The 19,264-nt window shown below is 40.7% G+C and overlaps 1 protein-coding gene across 1 annotated transcript; it reads left to right on the plus strand.

Annotated features, from left to right (window-relative positions):
* Positions 1–766: 766 nt before the first annotated feature.
* Positions 767–18,828, plus strand: LOC139726662 (hsp90 co-chaperone Cdc37-like). The gene is made up of 10 exons (XM_071637648.1): positions 767–888; positions 1,765–1,898; positions 2,340–2,403; positions 3,248–3,343; positions 5,005–5,118; positions 6,451–6,609; positions 12,258–12,373; positions 14,400–14,520; positions 17,406–17,483; positions 18,571–18,828. Exons 1-10 carry the CDS (start codon positions 856–858, stop codon positions 18,826–18,828), a joined length of 1,173 nt encoding a protein of 390 aa, XP_071493749.1. The 5' UTR covers positions 767–855.
* The last annotated feature ends 436 nt before the right edge of the window (positions 18,829–19,264 follow it).

Genomic DNA, 19,264 nt, shown 5'->3' on the forward strand with positions numbered 1-19,264 from the left:
TCATCACTAACTTTCAATTTCCTCTAATCTATTCTTACTCTTTATAGCTTAAAGGGACTGTACAGTACTGGTTGAGGTGGGGATTCATGTTTTGACCATTCCTAAGTGAGGTAATAAGAAACCTCTTATGAAATATGAAAGAGCATGTAATTCTAAGAAGGATTCAACCTTAATTTCCTGAAAATTGGTTTTTAAATGGCTGAGATATCCAAAAAAGTGACAATAATAAAAGGCGACAGGCCACGCCTTTTATTAGGATCTCTTTGTTTCACCTTGTTTTTGGATATCTCAGCCATTTCAAAACCGATTTTCATCAAATAAACTTTTGATACCCCTTAGAATTACATGCTCTTTGACATCTCATAGAGTGGTTTCTGAATATCTCGTAAAGCGTTAAAAGCTAAATCCTCGCCTCGACCAGAACTGTAGGGCCTACACACCCTTTCATAACTTACTAACGAATTGTCGATCAGAATGTTAGTTTTGATTTGGGAGGGGGGGGGGGGCGGGGGATCTTGCTGTACCATGTACAATGTATTTTTCTTTAAGGCTTATGGTCGATCATTCTGCTAGGCCCAGGTAGATTTTATTGAAGGACGCCATCTTGAGATGGGTACGTTTGGGCAGTGTGAACCTCCCGCAACGTGTGTACAAAGTGAATGGATGTGCAGGGCCAGGGACTTCCCGAATATTCGCCAGAGCTAGCTAGCTATCGCTGACACACGTACACGCACGGTGCAGCAGCAGCCCGTGTTATTGTAGTATTCAGCAAGCTACAGAGCGACTGGAAGCCGCCTGCCTTGTCCAAGAATTTCGACCTGTACTTGACTGTGATGTGCTGAAATCGGCTTGAAAATGGTGGATTACAGCAAATGGGATCACATAGAGGTTCGTTTTATGACATGTCGCTGACACTAAGACTTTGAATATGGTATAAATGAATTATCCGTGGTTCATATAGGCCCTAGGAAAAGGGGTAAACTGTCTAGAGCAACGCCAACGTCAACGATCTAACGCGTTAGTTAGGCCTAAAAGTTCTACAGAGTATACTCCGCCTAATTTGCAGCTATTAAGCTGTATCTAGAAAGTAGGGCCTAATTGTTAGACCTGCCATTAACGTTACATAATACATTATTGTAATTACATAATTTGTAGCTACTGTAGATTTGGATTAGCTGTAGGTACCTACAACTTACAAGTTACTACAACATGATTTATAAGCCCACATGAATCGTGCGATTTAGGGAGATCTCGAGAGAGACTAGCCCGACCAGACACTGGGCTGTGTAACATAGAGAGAGACATAAAATTGAAGCACATAAACGTCGTTGATGCTAATAGGCCCTACTGTAAGTATAAAATTCAAAGTAGATTCTAACAGTTACTAGTCTATCACTGGATTAGACACCTACTACCTAGGCTGGGCGTTCTCTACTCGTATTTCATGTGTAACTAAGGTGATGTATTTAATTCACAGGTCAGTGTTCTTATCTCATAACCTTGAACTGTTTACTGTCACTTTTTAATGGACGAGGTCATCAAAACTCGAGGACAGAAGCAAAGACATCAGTCAATTCAAGATGTGAATGTTATGGTATTACTATTAGATTTGATTTTAAGTTATAGTTTTCACTGTTTGAAGTGGTACAAATTTGCTGGTTTAGGATTGCTGTGCAATGGAAGTACTATCGTAGAACGTACCCCATTTTGCTAGATAATACCTTTGATGCTGTTTCAAATGTTTGTGTCTGTTCGTATGGTCAGGTGTCGGATGACGAGGATGACACTCATCCCAACATCGACACACCGTCTCTCTTTCGATGGCGCCACCAGGCCAGGGTGGATCGGATGAAGGAGCAGGAAGACGAGAGGAAAGCTGTGGACACAGAAACCAACAAGTGAGCCATCTTGTCTGTCCATGGATTCATGGCTCAGTGCACTGTGGCTGGCCAATGCCACAATCTGCAGGGTGCCAAACTGGCAGGGTGCCAGTGTATCAAGTGATGGAGTTGCTCTGAAAGTGAAGATGCAAATTATGGCCAAAAGACTGACTCATTTGGTATATGCTTTGACCCTTTCAGGGTCACACAAAATAGATCGTCTTAAATGAGCTTTGAGAAAGAGCCAATAATGGCTATAGCAATATAGTAGTGGGCTTAAATGGGTAGGATATAGGTTAAACAAGTGCTTTTTTGATGATGATAATGATGATAATGATGATGATGATTGTTAGTATTAGTGTCTTTGCCCAAGGTATCTGCTTTACCCATGGTATTTTTGTCCTGTAGTTGTGTAGATTTATTTATTTACCCTTATTTGTTTTGCGTGTCTCTTTTCAGAGTGAAAAATGCTTTAGAAGATGCAAGGTCCCTTCTAGAAAATTTAAAGACAAAGGGAGATGAGGTAAGTACACATGATGTATTATTTCTAATCAGTGACTCACTTAGTCTGGAATTGCTGCCAGTTAAGTATTACTCAGTCTTGAGTGAAATTTTTACGTATATGCTTCAGTAAAGCAAGTAGAGAAATATGCTCACCGTAATGAATTGGGCCTGACATGTTTCCGAGAGCATGCCAATGGCAAATAGCAAAATTTTAGTAGAAATAAATGATAAAGGCAAAATCATTCCAGAGTGATGGTGACACAGGAAGACTTTCAGATCACTGGCTGTAGTTCCCTTTCACCAATGATACCAGAAGTCTTACATTAGGTGGTTTCAAATCAGCCCGATGTTTCGAAATAGCGCGCGATTTTCTGACTTGGGAAATTGGAAAATATCTCGAGCTTGGGTTTTTATCCGGCTGATGTGAAAACGCCTATTGTGTTTTGAATTTGTTTTTCTGTAGTTCAGATATGTGGGATTGAATTGATACAAAATGGCTTGTGTCTTGAGCCTATTACCAGTTGTAAGTGGAAAGAAGAATAGTATTGCACTGATCAACATGTCAAATTAAACAGAGTTGCGTCTCCTAGAAAAAAAAAATATGTCAGTACATTATGTTGTTTGCATATTTAGACAAGAGTTTGCTTTTGTAACACATGGCCTACTATGTGGGACAGACAGAATTTCATAGGTGAGATGAGGATTTAGCACAACTCTGCGATGCTTTCACTCACGGGAAGCTCAGCAATTTTATGAAGTGTCCTGAAGTTTGATTTGTTTGTATGAGGGCCTACATTGGTACATGGATGGAAGTTTCAACCTTACTGATGTGTATTCATTCTTGACCCTGCATTTGTTTTTAGGAGGGAGTGAAGAAAGCTGAAGTGAAACTCAAAGAACTGGAAGACCAGGAAAAGAAATGGAGAGAGAAAGAGGCAGAGATTGAAAAGAAAGAGCGGGTGAGTATTTTTTTTGTGGTAGACGTAAAGAATTACTCTTTCTCCACATGGCATAATGGCATATGATCCTATCTTTTCGTCAGTTGGAAGTCATTATTACCTCGGCCAAGGCAGGAGGTTAAATGCTTTTGTTGGCATTGGTTTGTTTGTCTGTTTGCAAAATAACTCAAAAAGTTGGGAACAGATTTGGATAAAACTTGCAGGAAAAGTTGATGGCACAAGGAACAGGTGATTAAATTTTGGTAGTGATCCGGGAATTTTTGTGGATTTTCAAAGGATTTTTTATCTATTGGCAGTTAGAGTCAATGAACTTGGGAGTTCAAGCTGGGCGTATTTGCACTTTGCATATGAGGTCTAAAGCGCATGCTCTGCTAGGGCAAGGCATCACATAGCTTGAAGCTGATGATGTATACAAAAGGCTTCTATAACGGAAAATGGGGCAATTTTCAGCATGCGTGTATAATGGGTGGAAATGAGCTGCTTGGCGGAGGTATGCATTCTATGAGTGCTTTTCTAGTTCAACATTTTGGTGACCCAGTTACCTATAAAGTTTAAAAAAAAAGGAATGTTGAACTTTGCATGATGATACTAAATTTCATGAAAAAGAAAAACACTCCAGTACACAAAAGATGTGAGCAAATAGCAGTCACCATCAAGAGATGTATGAAGAAATATCTTCATTCTAATTAACCAATTATAAAATGGTTTATTGAAACACTAAATACACCATTTTAAGGGAAATATTGAGTACATTGGGTATGATAAAATCTTGTCACTGAAATTTTTTTTTATTTGTTTTGAGCTTTGCATAATATTTGCAACCCTACAATATTTATGTAGCTTCACATCTGCCCAATATCAGAGACTTTAGTGGTGTATAGGACCATGCAGGTCAGCCAGAAACCTTGTTAAAATTTAATTGATTAATTGTCACATGAATTAATGCATGGAAAAGAAAGTTGGCAGATTCGCAGTGTTATACAGGCAAACGTGTATATAGCGACCACCATCTATAGCGGCCATCTGCTGTATGCGACCACTGAACACAATTCCCCCCCCCCCCCCCCCCCCCCCCCCCCCCCGAGAGAAAAGCTATGTTAAAGACCCTGTCTTTAGCGGCCATCTGTCTACAACAGTCGCGTTTCTTTGCAGAGACTATAATGTAGTGGAGGAACTGGGCGTTGTTTGATGAAAGTGGTCAGCCTGGACAAGTTGTCAGTCTCTGACAATTACCATAGTACCAGTCATTGACCAGGGTTCCATTTCATGAAGTCATTGCTTAATAATCTCTACATTAATCTTAGAATGGCCAAAGTTTCTCGTATGTATCTATATAAGACTTTCATATCCATTTCATGAAGTGTCTCATAAATGCATCTTATGAGCAAAAAGTCTCTCTTTATTTTTAAGACTTTCATGAAACGGACCCCCAAGAGCTCACCAAGGATTTTATCGAAATAGAGACTGACAACTTTCATGAAATGGTGCCCTGATATGATGGGCGACGGAGATCTTGACTCTTCTTGAGAATATTGCTGTGATGACAGATTTTAATTTGTTTGTTTGTCTTTAGTCTGTGCTTGAAAGTCACAAAATGTGACAATGGCCAGATAGTATTTCACGGTAATGTTCATTCAATGTGTGCGTCTTAACTTCTGCAGCTAACCCCATGGAACGTGGATACGCTAAGCAAGCCAGGCTTTGAAAAGACGCTCATCAACAAATACGAGAAGAGAGAGGAAGACCTCACGGAGGAGGAGAAGGAAGAGAAAATGGTGGGTGTGGTCTTTCACTTCTTTGAGATCAACACAGGCACTTATCAACCCGTTGAGGGCGGTTTGATTTTGCTACAACACGCATTTTTCATAGACGCTTGCCCGAGTATACTCGGGACTCGTCCTCAACGGGTTAACTGTTGTAGATAGAGTCAGTGGGTTTCATTAGGAAGCAAAGCTTTACATTACAGAGAGAGCAACATGTTTTTCCCCGTCTTTGTTCTCTCTCACTGTAGGTGCCATATCTGGAGATGATGTAGGCGTTAATGGTGTGCCACAAAGCTCCGTTTCTAGCCTTCTCAATCAGCCCATGTCTATGTCTTCTACCTCGCTCTCATACCCAAGCATTAGGAACGGTCATCCACAACGTTCATTTCCTTCCTCTGCCCCTCTTTCCTTCTATCTTTTGTGTCAATGCCAGATTTTCCAGACCATCTTCTAATAACACATCTGTGCTATGGCCTGTTGTGAGGGAATTGACGCCTGACTCCCATTGATAAGAGGCTTACATACTTGTTTATGATTTCTGCTGAGAAGATAGTAGGGTTTGTTTGTGCCCTTTCCCCTCATATTTGTAACAAATTTGATTGAACGGTGGCCTGTAGAATTTTACTAGTTTTCTGGGAGGTATGCTTTTTCAAGATTTCACTTCAAAATCTTTGAATTGCTTTCACTGTATAGTTAAGGGTAAAATATCTTCACTTTTAAAATTTTACTTGCATTTAGTACGTTGTCATGGAAACAGTGCATTTGGTTTTACATCCAGCAGTCTTCCTATTTGCCTGTGAGAAGGAAAATTGTCACCACATGCCCCTCAATCCACCATGATTGCATAAACTATTTGCATTGGCATATTCCTGTCGCTTACAGATAAAAGCATTACCTCTCCATCCTAAATACTTTTGATAAGCCTGTTAGAAAGTTAGTGATGTGCACACCAAATCAGATGCAAAACGAATGGGTTAGCTGTAATAATATGAGCTTGGCAAACTCTTTGTGCAGGGACTTGGCCAATATAGTGGCCTGAATCCTCTCTGTACTTAAACTGATGTGACTCAGTGGATCACACCACAGACTCCTACGCATGAAGTCCCTGGTTCAAGTCCCCTGGCGGCAGCTGTGCCCCTACGTTATGCACTTTATCCTCATTGCATAGTCCGACTGAGAGGACCACAAGTCCCATGGTAGCTTGCCCATAATCATGTTGCCATTTCTTTTGTGGCCACATAAATCAATCCAAAAACACGTAGTACGTATTTCTCAATCAAAATGCCTCTTTTTATTCGTTTCTTCTTCCTCTTTCTTCACCCTTTATGGTGGCCCCACTCACAGGCAAACTTTGTCAAAAAGAATGAGGATCTCATCAAGAAGTATGGCATGCACAACATTTACCACGATTCCGAGAGGTTTCTCATCGACCATCCCGACCTGGTGTGTGAAGACACGGCGAACTACCTCGCAATCTGGTGCATCAATCTTGAAGTGGAAGAGGTAAACTATCAGAAAAACAAAACAAAAAACAGAGAAGCACTGTGAGAGCGCAGACCTCCGCCAAACAGCTCATTTCCACCACTGATCTTGTTCTTCCGTAAAGATCAGTGATTTCTACCCATACATACAATTGTATGCTTGCTGAAAATTGCCCGATTTCCCAATATAGAAACCTTTTGTTACACTGTGCCAGCTGCGCGGCGCGCCTCGCCCTGGACCAGAAACTACAGCATGCACTCCAGTGCACATATGAAAACCTCAAAAATACGCAGCTTGAACTCCCAAGTTCATTGACCATACCTTCCAAAATACTGATAATCCTTCATAAAATCCATAAAATTTCCCGAATCACTACCAAAATTCAATCATCTGTTACTTGTGTCATTCTCAACCTACCCTGCAAGTTTCATCCAAATCTGTTTACAACTTTTTGAGTTATTTTGCACACAGACAAACAAACAAATCAACGGCGATGAAAACATAACCTCCTCCCTTGGCGGAGGTTAAAATCAAATTTACATCCTAGTAGTTAAGGTTTTATTATTTGTGATTTGCTGTGTATTCTGATGGTCAGATATCCAGGTATGTAGCGGCGGCTGGAGTGAAGATAAAACCCAATCAGTGCACGATCGGCGTAATTTTAGAGATGAAATCATCTACTTTTCTTCCAAAATTGGCTTTGAAATTGCATGAAACTCTCAGATATGGTCCATCTCAACATTTCTGATAGCCACAGAAAATGTCATTGATAAATTACGTAAAAGAATGGTGAGCTGTTTGCTTTCACTCCAGTTATACCGGATGTGACATATCGTATACCTGATCACGAGAGCAATAAATATAGAAATTATGTAGTTACATAGTTATATCAGGGCTTGACATTAACTGGTTGAGGACGTACTGATTTTGCTACAACACGCATTTCCCATAGACACCTGCCCGAGTATACTTGGGACTCATCTTCAGCAGGTTAAGTTTTTCCTCCGATGGCTCGTTGGGCTGCTAAACCCTTTCAGTTTGAAATTTTGGTTTGTCAAAAAAAGAAATGTAAACCTGAAATAAAAGGAAGCATAATAATCTATTTTGAAGCTTAGTTGCCAGATTGGGCCACAAAAAGTTAAACTTTTTGTAAATTTGGTGGCTCGACATCAATTTTGAGTGGCCCTGGGGTCCCGTACGATATACAACCAACAGAGCAGTGTCACACAAGTGCTGAAAGATTTCCATTGGCAGTCTCTCCATAAACGACAAGCCCGCAGCAAGGTCACCATGCTGTGCTAAATTGGCAGTGGATTTATCAGCATTCTGACGGCACCGCCTTTTTATGCCTCCGCTTCGCCACGAAGTGTTGCCAGAGGCATGATGTTTTCGGGGTTGTTCGTCCGTCCTTCTGTCCGTAATAAATTTTGTAGACAGCGTAACTAAGAAAAAAATGTTTGAGGTATTCTAATGAAACTTGTCATGTATATGTATAAGTGGGCGAAGCTGTGCCTATCAACTTTGGGGGTACATGCTCAAGGTCAAAGGTCAAGGTCAAATGCTCAAAATTTCACGATTTCCCCCATACCTATGCAATGCCTGAAGGTATTTCCTTGAAACTTAGTGTATGCATGTATTGTCTGATAAAGATTGTCTAGAGAAAGTTTTGGGCCGTTAGTAATATCAGGGCTTGACATTAACCCGTTGAAGACGGGCTGATTTTGCTACAACACGCATTTCCCATACACACTTGCCTGAGTATTAACGGGACTCATCCTCAACGGGATAAACAACTCATTATCTTGGCAAATCACATCAGCCAGACAATTCTTGGTAAAGCCTTTCGACATAGTGCAAGCAAATTCCAAATGGTGGAAGAGAGCTATGTTCTACCTTAAATGATAGATACATTGTAAGAGTTGCAACTGATTGACAAATTGTCCACATTGATGTAAACGTCGATGTAGGGAAATTATTGTCAATCAATTGCAATGAAAACATCTCGACAGAAGAATTTCATGAATTTGAATAATTATGCAGTACCTGCTGCATGCTATAAGGATTAGAACCAACACTTGCTGTTGAGTGGAAGCTCGGTGGTCTGGTGGAGATGACGCCTGTCCAGAGATCAGGAAGTCATAGGTTCAAATCCTGCTCGAGTATGTACACCCATGATTTCTTTTATCATGGCTACTACTAAAACACTGATCAATTCAGTGCTTATTTATGTCGATGTAGGACAATTTGTCAATCAGTTGCAACGAAAACATCTCGAAGGAAGAATTTCATGAATTATAAGCATTGTAGACTCAAGAAAACAACTTATTCATAGGCAAACCAGGGAAATCTTTTTGTTGTTGTTGTTGTTGTGGGGAGGGGTCGAGGGGGATAACATGAATGATGTCAATAATTGAATAAGTCTCTTGCATACAATACTATTAGGCAAGTTCAACAGGGCAGAGACAATAACTGTGTGACGGTTGTTTGAAAACATGAACACACTTCCCTGGTATGAAAGGTGGTATTCCAGTTGAGATGAGTACTGGTATATATGAACTTGGCTTTTAAAGGGTTAAAGACATGGTAAAGCGCCTCCAGATCAGATACATCAACTTTGCAGTGGAAGAGATTATCCGTGCTGATGAAATGCATTGATATTCAGATATTCATCTATCTATATCCCAGTAGGTGGGATGTGAGTTTATCTGACTTACTGTATGCGGATGTGCATAGAAATAGAATTAACTTACTAAAATATGTTAAAAAGGAAAGAAAGAAATATGTGTTCAAAAATAGATGCCAATTGATGGAATGTCAATTTTTGTGTTTGTGTGTGTCATTTACTAACTGTGGATTTAAAAAGAAATTGGACTTCTTGTGAGAAGCATGAAGCCTTAGAGCCCAGTATGTCTTCTGTCTGTTGTAGTGATATGGGGGCTTGGGTACCCCAAAGCCTATCAATTTAGGAATCTTAGCCCATTGAAGACGAATTCCAAGTATACTTGGGCAAGTGTCTATGGGAAATGCATGTTGTAGCAAAATCAGCCCGTCGGCAACGGGTTAAAAACTTGTCTTCTCTAGAACCAGAGGTGATGAGGCATAGTTTATTCTTGGGTGATCTGGGTTTGCCCTCCTCTGGCAGGGAAGCGGGAGGGGGGGGGGGGGAGGCAAATTGGTCACCAGTTTTTACATTTTCATCTTCTTGGAAAAGCAATGTCAAGTTTTCACCAAACGTGGTAGGTAGTATCACCATAATGATAGAATATATTTTTATACAGTTTGGTATTATGCCCTTCTTGGAGGTTCCCCAGGGGACCCCAAAGCCCCAAATACAGGAATCTTTAGAATCCTTCTTCTCTAGACCCAGAAGTGATAGAGCTACTGTAAGGTGATGCTGTTGGGAAGTAGGACCAAATTAGGGCCAAATTTTTACATTTTCATCTTCCTCTCGAGAATCCAGTCATGTTTCACCAGACTTTGCCAATATTATCACTAGGATGATCAGATATGATTGCACAGATATACACCATACCCCACTTCAGGTTCTCCAGGAGGCTAACCCCCAAATGTAGAGAATTTAAAAAAGAAAAATTCTGAAAACTATAAATGCTATGAGTAAATGCAATATACATTAGTAAGCGTATTTTCAGGTTTGTTTATGGCAGGTCCAAGGTGGCATCCTTGCCGGCCGGGACCAGGTTTGGGGCCAGTTTTCACATTTGGCCTTTTTGAAATACATTTCCAGATTTTTTACAAATCTGACAGGTATTAATTCCAGTGTGAAATAGACACCATGCATCCTGGAGGTCCCCCAAAGCTCCCCAAGTTGCTATGTTATTGTTGGGTAATGGTCAGCAAGAATGTGTGGAAACTGCACTGTGATACTCAGTTGAGCTCTAGACCCCTTGGTCTCTTGTTTTTTATGCCTTTTGATGCAGAAATGGCTCAAGGCATCTTTATGAAACTTAGTGCAGCATATATGTATACAAATGTACTTGGTCAAAAAGGTTAGGTAAAATGTTGAAATTATGCTATTCAAGGCAGAAATTACATTATTTTCTCCCAGTCTGGAAATAACTTAATGTACACACTTAATTAAACTTGTTATCCATACAATGTACATATGCATTACCACACAGTGATAATGCAGGGGAGAACATTTGTACTCTGACCATGGAGTCGAAGGTTAAGTAAATATATATTTTTTTAAATTACTGTAAAACGAATTTTCGCATGCATTTTAATTTTGCAAATTTCGTGAGCGGCAACATTCGTGAAATTAAAATGCATGCGAAAGTTCTTGCTGACACAATATGCATTGGACGCCAGTGGCAATTTGCCGCCAAGTCACGAAAATTTCATGCTGTGAGAAAGGTCGTCGGCTCCAATTCGCGAAATTTTCATGCCGCGAATATATCATGTTTTACAGTAATATTTTCCCTTTATTTTGAAAATGGTTTAAAGTAATGTCATGAAAATTGGTGCATATTATGTGTATTACTAGAGAGCAATTATTTGGACAGAGTTTCGGGCCTTGGGGTTGAAGATCAAGGGTCAAAAGGTCAAATGAAAAATACTCAAATTTCACTATTTACTTCATATTTCTGAAATGGCTCAAGGTTTCCTCTTGCAGTTTGTATATGTATAAATGCATGTATTATGAGAGCTGAGTTCTGGTGCAGGTTTGGGTGAATTGGGTCATGATGTAAATGGTAGATAGGTAACCTAATTTTCTGCAATTGCTAAAAAATGGTCATATGGTCATGAGGTCAAATATCAACAAAGACCCCGTTTACAGTGCGGGGCCGGGCTCGGCCGCGGCTCGGCCGCGGCCGAGCCCGGCCTCAATTGCGCGGCCGAGCCTCGCAATTTTGTCCGTTTACACTGCTGGGCTCGGCCACGCTTTTGATTCAAACCTTTCAATATTTTGTCGTATAGTGGCGCTCTGCTTGTAAACAAATGCAATTTGGTATTGTCTGATTTTCAGACCCTGTGCCAAATGAATTCCGTGGCAACGAAGTCGCCGTTCGGGCAAAGGCCTTTGCCGAAGGAAAGAATCCTTTGCAGGACAAAACCACCTTAAACTATACTAGTTTTCGACGTTGAGGGGGTTAATATCCTGAATAGCGAAAGATACAGGCAGATGGTTTGGAAGCCAGACTAAAATTGGCCGCGCAATTGGCCGCGCATTTGGCCCAGTTTGCGTTTACACCAAGAAAAGGCCGGGCTCGGCCGCGGCCGAGCCGCGGCCGAGACCACCTCCAGAGCGAGGCCAAATGCGAGGCCAATTTTGGCCTCGCATTTGGCCTTTTGCGCGTTTACACTGAAGCGAGGCTGGGCTCGGCCGCGGCTCGGCCACGGCCGAGCCTCGCACTGTAAACGGGGTCAAAATTGTATCCTGTTAGTGCTTAAGCAATCATGAAACTAGTAAAATTCTGAAATACAATGCAATTGCTCTCTCAAACAATTTCACCATCCAAACACAAATTGCTTAAAGATACACTGTATGTATATTTATCCAATCAAGACATTTTTGCCATCAAACTTTCAAACATGTCAATGAAATCTCTTGCTAAATTATGTGAAACTGTTGTCTCATATTATTAAGGTGTACTGCAGCAATATTTCTAGTTCTCCTTTTTTTTTTCTTGTTCTTTTTGTCTCACCAGAAACATGCACTAATGGAGCGAGTAGCCCATCAGACAATTGTCATGCAGTATCTCTTGGAACTGGCCAAGAGCATGGACCGAGACCCGAGGTCATGCATCCGGCCTTTCTTCAAAAAGTGAGTGCCATATGTTTCCTCATTTACAAGAGAAATTCCTGATACATGTTTGAGTTTGAATTTTCACTTTGGTTATGTGTCGGGAGCATTATTGTCAACTCTCTATCTCTCCTGAATAAACATATAAATGGTCTATCGGTAAGATCTTTTTGATGCCATTTAACAAAATTGCTTTATGTTAACAGGATAATGATATACATTGTAACAGATATGATATTTGTACATGAACACACACAATCTTATTGAGAGTTTACACAAACAAAAACACACAATCAGATATTCAGGAGTTGATGGATGTGTTAATTGGTTCAAAAAATATGTTTGGAAATTAATAAATATATATAAACGCTGCACACTGGCACTGGTCCGACAGTCCAGGACCAGTAAAAATCACTGACCAATAACTTTTTCAGGAATGGATCAGTAAAAATGGAAAAAACTGGGTACCTACTGGTCCAACAGACAGGTCAGACCGGTAGAAATTATGGGGTAGTGTGCAGCCCTGTATATACATGTATGCTGGAGTTGTGTACGTGTGCATTAACTCTGTGTGTGCCATGGTGTAAACCCCCTGAGTGCCACATTATTTGGAGATAGCAATGTGTGTAAGTGCTTTTGGAAAACACTGTTTTTTGAAGCCACATAACTTTCTATAGAAATGTTTATGGAAGACATACAGTGAGCAAGGTTGTAGACAAAATTCCAAACTTTGCTGTGAAGCAAATTTTGTGCAAAGCTTTTATTATATTTTGCTGGAAATGGCGAGTACAAAGACAGTAGCCTCCTTGTCTTCCAGGTTTAGGGGGGAAGTCTTTTGCACATACAACTGTGACAGAAAATTAGAATTTACTCAACCCCCCCCCCCCCCCCCCCCCCCCCCGGATTATTGCTTTTCAATCACCACTTGACACAGCTTAGCTGTGTGAGGAATAGAATCACGAATGAAGCTTTCATTGTACTGTGGCATTTGGTGATTTATCGATCAATATTGGCGGGGTTGTGGTCTTGAGCAGAATTTTGTGAGCTTGGCAACTGCCGACTGAGTCCGGCATGCGAACATGGCACATTAAGGGTTAAAGGAGGCAGACAAGTATGTCATATGTGAGAATGGTTGCCGGGTGAACAAGCAAGTGATCTATCACTCATGCAGACGAGCAAATAATGTTTTCAAACCATCATATTATGTTTGAATAAGCAAGACACACAGTCTCTAATGCTAAAATATATATGTATATATAAAAATGTACCAGCCATTTGAATTCCTCTTTCTATGTTTGTTTATGTGGTGTTATTCCATAGTGGCATGAAAAACATAAGGTACACATGTGTCAGAAGAACTCTGGATGTGAAGATTGCTGTGGAATTAAACATATTTGATTTTTATATGTAAGGAACAACCCAAATGGTGTTCCACTATTCTCTCGCCTCCACTGCTTTGTGGCTGTCATCACATGCAACTTTCACATTTGTGTGGGTTTTTTGAAGTGTGTAAAATGATGGCATTTTCCAGAATCCAAAATAGGTGGGCATTTGCATTGTGATCCGCTTCGATTATGACTGTCAGTTTTGGCTGCAAAGTGTCACATTTCCCTAAGCTTAAAATGGGTTTGAAGGACAGATACAATATTTAAATTTATTTCTCCTTGCTGTAATGTGGGGGCGCTGTGGCATGGTGTATCGATAAGACTCCCGACTCCCAAATGGAGGACCCACGTTCGATTCCCGCCAAGCTCTCCTGTCCTTGGACAAGACGTTTTTACCCACCATGTCCCTCTCGACCCAGGTGTAAATGGGTACCTGTCAATGCTAGGGTAATAATGATGGCAGGGCCCTCTGGTAGAGGAGTGGCAACACTGAAGAGGCTACCCTGGATGAATAAGACATCAGTATCATTATTATTATTGTTGTTGTTGTTGTTGTTGCTGCTATTATTATTATTATTATTATTATTATTATTATTGTTATTATTATTATTATTATTATTATTATTATTATTATTATTATTATTGTTACATCTTCTGCTCAGGATGGTGGCTGCAGAGAGGCAGTACCAGGAGGCCTTTGACGATGAACTGAACTCCTTCAAGGCGAGGGTCAGGGATAGGGCCAAGGCCCGCATTGAGAGAGCCTACAAGGAAGCCGAAGAGGTAATTCAAGATGTTATCTTCTTGTAGTTGGGTGGTTTTGTTGTTGTTGTTGTTGTTGTTTTTGTTGTTGTTGTTGTTGTTGTTGTTGTTGTTGTTGTTGTTGTTGTTTGTGTTGTTGCTGTAGTTTTAGTTGGGGGAGGAGAAAGTACAGTGCACTGCCATTATAACGAACATGCATATATAACAAATTTCAGTTTTATACGACAAAGTAAAAATTACGGCTGCAACATTTTCCTCTTTATGTATTTTTGTTGTCTATTTTTTGTTCAGTTACAACAAAATTTCGATATAATGAAAGAAAACTGCCGGTCCCGAGGACTTCATTATAACGGGAGTCCACTGTAAACTGCCTTCAGTGATGCGACTATTGTTGGCTGTAGCCCTTCCTTGTACCAGAATTATTGTCATGGGCTCTATTAGAAATGGCATGGCTGGTTGTTGAAGTTACAATGAAAGTAGTCATATCACGGCCTGGAATTTATGGTCCATGCGTCAGAGACATGCCTGATAGCTGAACCTGACTGCACTTTGTCCGCTGGGTTGTACATCACCTCCGCATGCTTTCTGCACCAACACCAGCACCGATGGCATGGAATCTGTCTGTTGGTGATTAGAGATTACATAATCCTTTAAACTCTGTCATATCACAGTAGCTGTGTATGGGGAGTGTTATATTGTTACACCTCAATTGCTTTGTGTACTGTAAACAACGGCCAGATTTGTATTTGACAAGTGGCATGAACTCATTGCCAATTAAATAGTGCTGTAAGTGACATACATTGTATGGTCAAGTGTATTGACAAAGAAATGATGAAGAGATGTACTGAATTTGAGGGCAACTTGTGGAGGCATTCAATTAAATTATTTCAAGAAAATATGAAAGGCTGTTTTCTAGTGCCATGCTGAATGTTTGGGTTTCTTTCTATGTGGCACATACAAGGAAGCACCTAAATTCTTATGAGCAGCTACCACAGGACCTGTGGCTAACTGGAAGGTGCCTTGCCGTGATTTGAACCAGGGACCACAAAACTGAGAGTCTTATGATTTTATCCACTTAGCTGTCTTAGCCACAACAACCCTTGGTATTCATGCTGGTAAGAGAAGCAGAATGCATGTCAGCCCACATGACAGCGTACAGCTGTTGAAGAGTTCTAAGTGGTAATTTCGTGCAATACATATTGTAAAGTACTCTTCCAAATTAGAGCACAGAATTAGTTCCCCAACATAGTGCATTGCTGTCCGTGGCTGCATATGTGGTAGCACTTCTATAGTATGTTGTCTTTGGCACATTTGTTTCTGGCTGATCATCCAGGTCTAGTACTGTAGAGGAATACACATTTGTCATGTTATCAATCTGTCCTGAAAAACCAAACAAATTAAAAAAAAGAAATTTTGCATAGTCTATCATGAAATGTGACATTTATTTTATTTTTTTTAAATGGCAATCTTAGGGTGGGTAGAAGCTTGCTGGATTATTGTGTCTGCGTATTAAGAGCTCAGACGGCCTTATGTGCTTTTTCTATCCAACTTTGTCATACGTATACAGATGTAAGCCTCATGTGGGAAATATAAAAAACAAAAACCAGCAACTCCAAATTGCCTTTGTGAGTGGCTTAGGTTGTCTGCATAGATCCCCGTATCTTATCAAGGAAAAACAATTTTGATTAGATGTAATTTAGCGCCTCAGCTGTGATGAGGCTAGTGGGCGGAAGTTGAATTTACAATGAGCGTTCCAAGCTGAGGCGAAATTTCTACGGCAAGGACAGCCGACGCCTTTGCTCTAAAGTGAAATGGTGATTGAAATCAGCTTGTTTTTGATGGTCATGCCATTCTCTCATTAAGAAACAATGAGATGCATAGGGAGAGAGAGAGAGAGAGAGAGAGCGAGGAAAAGATGGATAGATAAATTACATTATACTTATAGAAAGAAAAGAGAGTGAGAGAGAGAGAGAGATACAGTGGGGGAGGGAAGGTGTAGGACAAATGAGTTTTAGGTATTCATGAAAACTTGAGAGCTTTAAGAAGTAGCCCTGACAGATTAACATAGACAGATGGTGGGCACTACATGGGACTACATGTCATCATCTAAGCCTTGATCCCTTTACACCTTCTTATTTTCCAGTCTTTCCTACTTTAAGCTCTCAAATCAGATATTATTTGCTCGGCCCAATCTCAAAACCTCTGCCCATCGAAATGATGATAAAGACTGTCACTACAAGAGCAGAGTATTGAGAAAATTGACTCTGAAGCTAAGAGCCAGTTAGGCCTGCTGCACGTCAAACATGTTGCACTTGAACAACAACAAAAAATGTCATTTAAACACAATATGTAAAATCAAACATGGTAACATACTGCAGAGGAAATGGATATTTTCATATTTTATGTAACCTCCTTCAATTTCTTATTTAGAACAGGTGGTTTAGGACAGGATGTAAAATGTTTACGTTTAGATGCAGTAGGAGATTTGGAGGTTTGGCTATTAACCCGTCGAGGACGAGTCCCAAGTATACTCGGGCAGGGGTCTATGGGAAATGCGTGTTATAGCAAAATCAGTCTGTCCTCAACGCATTAGATAAAATCAGGTTTAAGATACCACAGGATGGCTAATGGGCTGTGAAAATAAGAGAAGAGGTAGTTGACATGTTGAAATTTCAATATTTGAACCAATGTCTAATTTGTTTTTTTCCTGGAGTTCACTACATGCAAAATTTGATGCTAAAACTACTGTGAAAGAATGTGAAAGAAAACAAGACCTTGCTCTGATTTGACTGACCCTTGCAGAGAGATGCTGGGAGTTGTAGAAGAGTTGAGAAGATTAAGAGGGGAGGGAAATCTTTTGAGTTGTATTGTGCGTAATGACTCTCTGTGTTTTCTTCCTTCTGTAGGAGATGGAGAAGGAAAAGCAAGAAAGGTTGGGACCAGGAGGTTTGGATCCAGTGGACGTTTACGAGTCATTACCCAAAGTAAGTTTGTCCACCCGCCTGCTTTACCATCCCAGGTTGCAGGTGGCAGGTGCGTAGGTGGCTGGTGCTGTCTGCTCAGGATGCTGATGCAGCAATCAATGGGAGTGATGATGATGATGATGATGAAGATTGTGATGGTAGTGCTGATGTTAATGGAAGTGATGATAGGGATGAATGTGATGGTAATGATGGTGACAGTAGTGATGATGTTGATGGTAGTGATGATGTTGATGGTTGTGATGATGGTGATGGTTGTGATGATGGTGATGGTTGTGATGTTGATGGTAGTGATGATGGTGATGAGTGTGACAGTGATGATGGTGACAGTTGTGATGTTGATGGTAGTGATGATGGCGATGAGTGTGAGGGTGATGATGGTGACAGTTATGATGTTGATAGTAGTGATGATTGTGATGAGTGTGATGGTGATGATGGTGACAGTTGTGATGTTGATGGTAGTGATGATGGTGATGAGTGTGATGGTGATGATGGTGACAGTAGTGATGTTGATAGTAGTGATGATGGTAATGGTAGTAGTGGTAGTGATGATGATGATGACGATAGTGATGATTGTGATGGTAATAATGGTGGTGATAATGATGGTGACAGCAGTGAAGATGTTGGTGATGGTAGTGATGATGGTGGCTATGATGTTGACTGTAGTGATGATAATGATGATTTTGATCGTAGTGATGATGATGTCCATAGTTGTAATGATGGTGATATTAGTCATGATGGTGATGATGTTGATGGTAGTGATGATGATGATGTTGATGGTAGTGATGATGTTGATGGTGACAGCGGTGATGATGTTGATGGTGACAGCGGTGATGATGTTGATGGTAGTAATGATGGTATATGATATTTTGTCGTCTCCACAGCTGATCACATATTACCTGTTGCACATTTTTTCCCCCTGCACTTTATCAAATAATCTCTTTGTCAGACTAGGCTCATTGGTATCAAGACCAACAGTAATATAAGCATGGATCTTCCCGCCCACAGGTTTTGGAGCAGATGATCATTTGGGATGAAGACTGTCCTCCCACTCTCACTGTCTGCCATGCTTTTGATTATCACTGTACAGGAGCTTCAAGAGTGTTTTGACTCCAAGAGTATCACACAACTGCAGGAGACCATCGCCAAGATGTCACCGGAGGACGCGACCTACCACATGAAGCGCTGCGTGGACTCCGGCCTCTGGGTGCCCGGAGGTGGGGCCAAGGATGAGGAGGAGGAGAACGGGGGGGATGACCAAGGGAAGGGCGCTGAGGGGGAGGAGGCGGAGGAGGAGGTCTATGAAGAAGTTGATGACAAATCCACAAATTTAGATGCAGTTGATTAACTGCACTTAAAAAGGGAGTGTTTTTTATGTTTATTTTGTTTTAATTTCTATTTGCCTGTATACTGGTATCTATTTTCTTCTTCTTTTTTTTTTTGGGAGGGGGGTTAAAATTGTTCTGCAGAAATGAATTATCAATTACTCTTCTAAGGCGTTCATTTAGTGGCTGATTACCCTGTGCAGTGAAACAAAGACAGCATTAGTTCGAGTCTGTTCTTCTCTGGTTCAATGTCATTTTGCGCTGTGGAAAAAAAAGAGAAAAAAATCACTTGTCATATATCAGTTTCATTTCAATCTAAGTTAGGTCAGGGTAGACTAAGACATTACTGCGGGCAGCTGAGGCTCTGTTACAACATCTCCACAGTGCAGTGAGGGTTAGGGCATCGTTACAGCAATGAGAGAAATCATCCTTTAGCAGCAAGCTGTCCATTCAAGTTGG

This window comes from Diadema antillarum, unplaced genomic scaffold, assembly GCF_040938485.1.
Source record: "Diadema antillarum isolate AM-2024a unplaced genomic scaffold, OU_Dant_1.0 seq00000095_RagTag, whole genome shotgun sequence".
Classification (NCBI taxonomy): Eukaryota; Metazoa; Echinodermata; class Echinoidea; order Diadematoida; family Diadematidae; genus Diadema; species Diadema antillarum.

Excerpts from the sequence above, each read along its gene's own strand:
- LOC139726662 (XM_071637648.1), top strand. The coding sequence starts at position 856 with ATGGTGGATTACAGCAAATGGGATCACATAGAG. Across the intron at positions 889-1,764 it reads GCAAATGGGATCACATAGAG|GTGTCGGATGACGAGGATGA; the intron begins GTTCGTTTTATG and ends TCGTATGGTCAG. Across the intron at positions 12,374-14,399 it reads ATCCGGCCTTTCTTCAAAAA|GATGGTGGCTGCAGAGAGGC; the intron begins GTGAGTGCCATA and ends TCTTCTGCTCAG.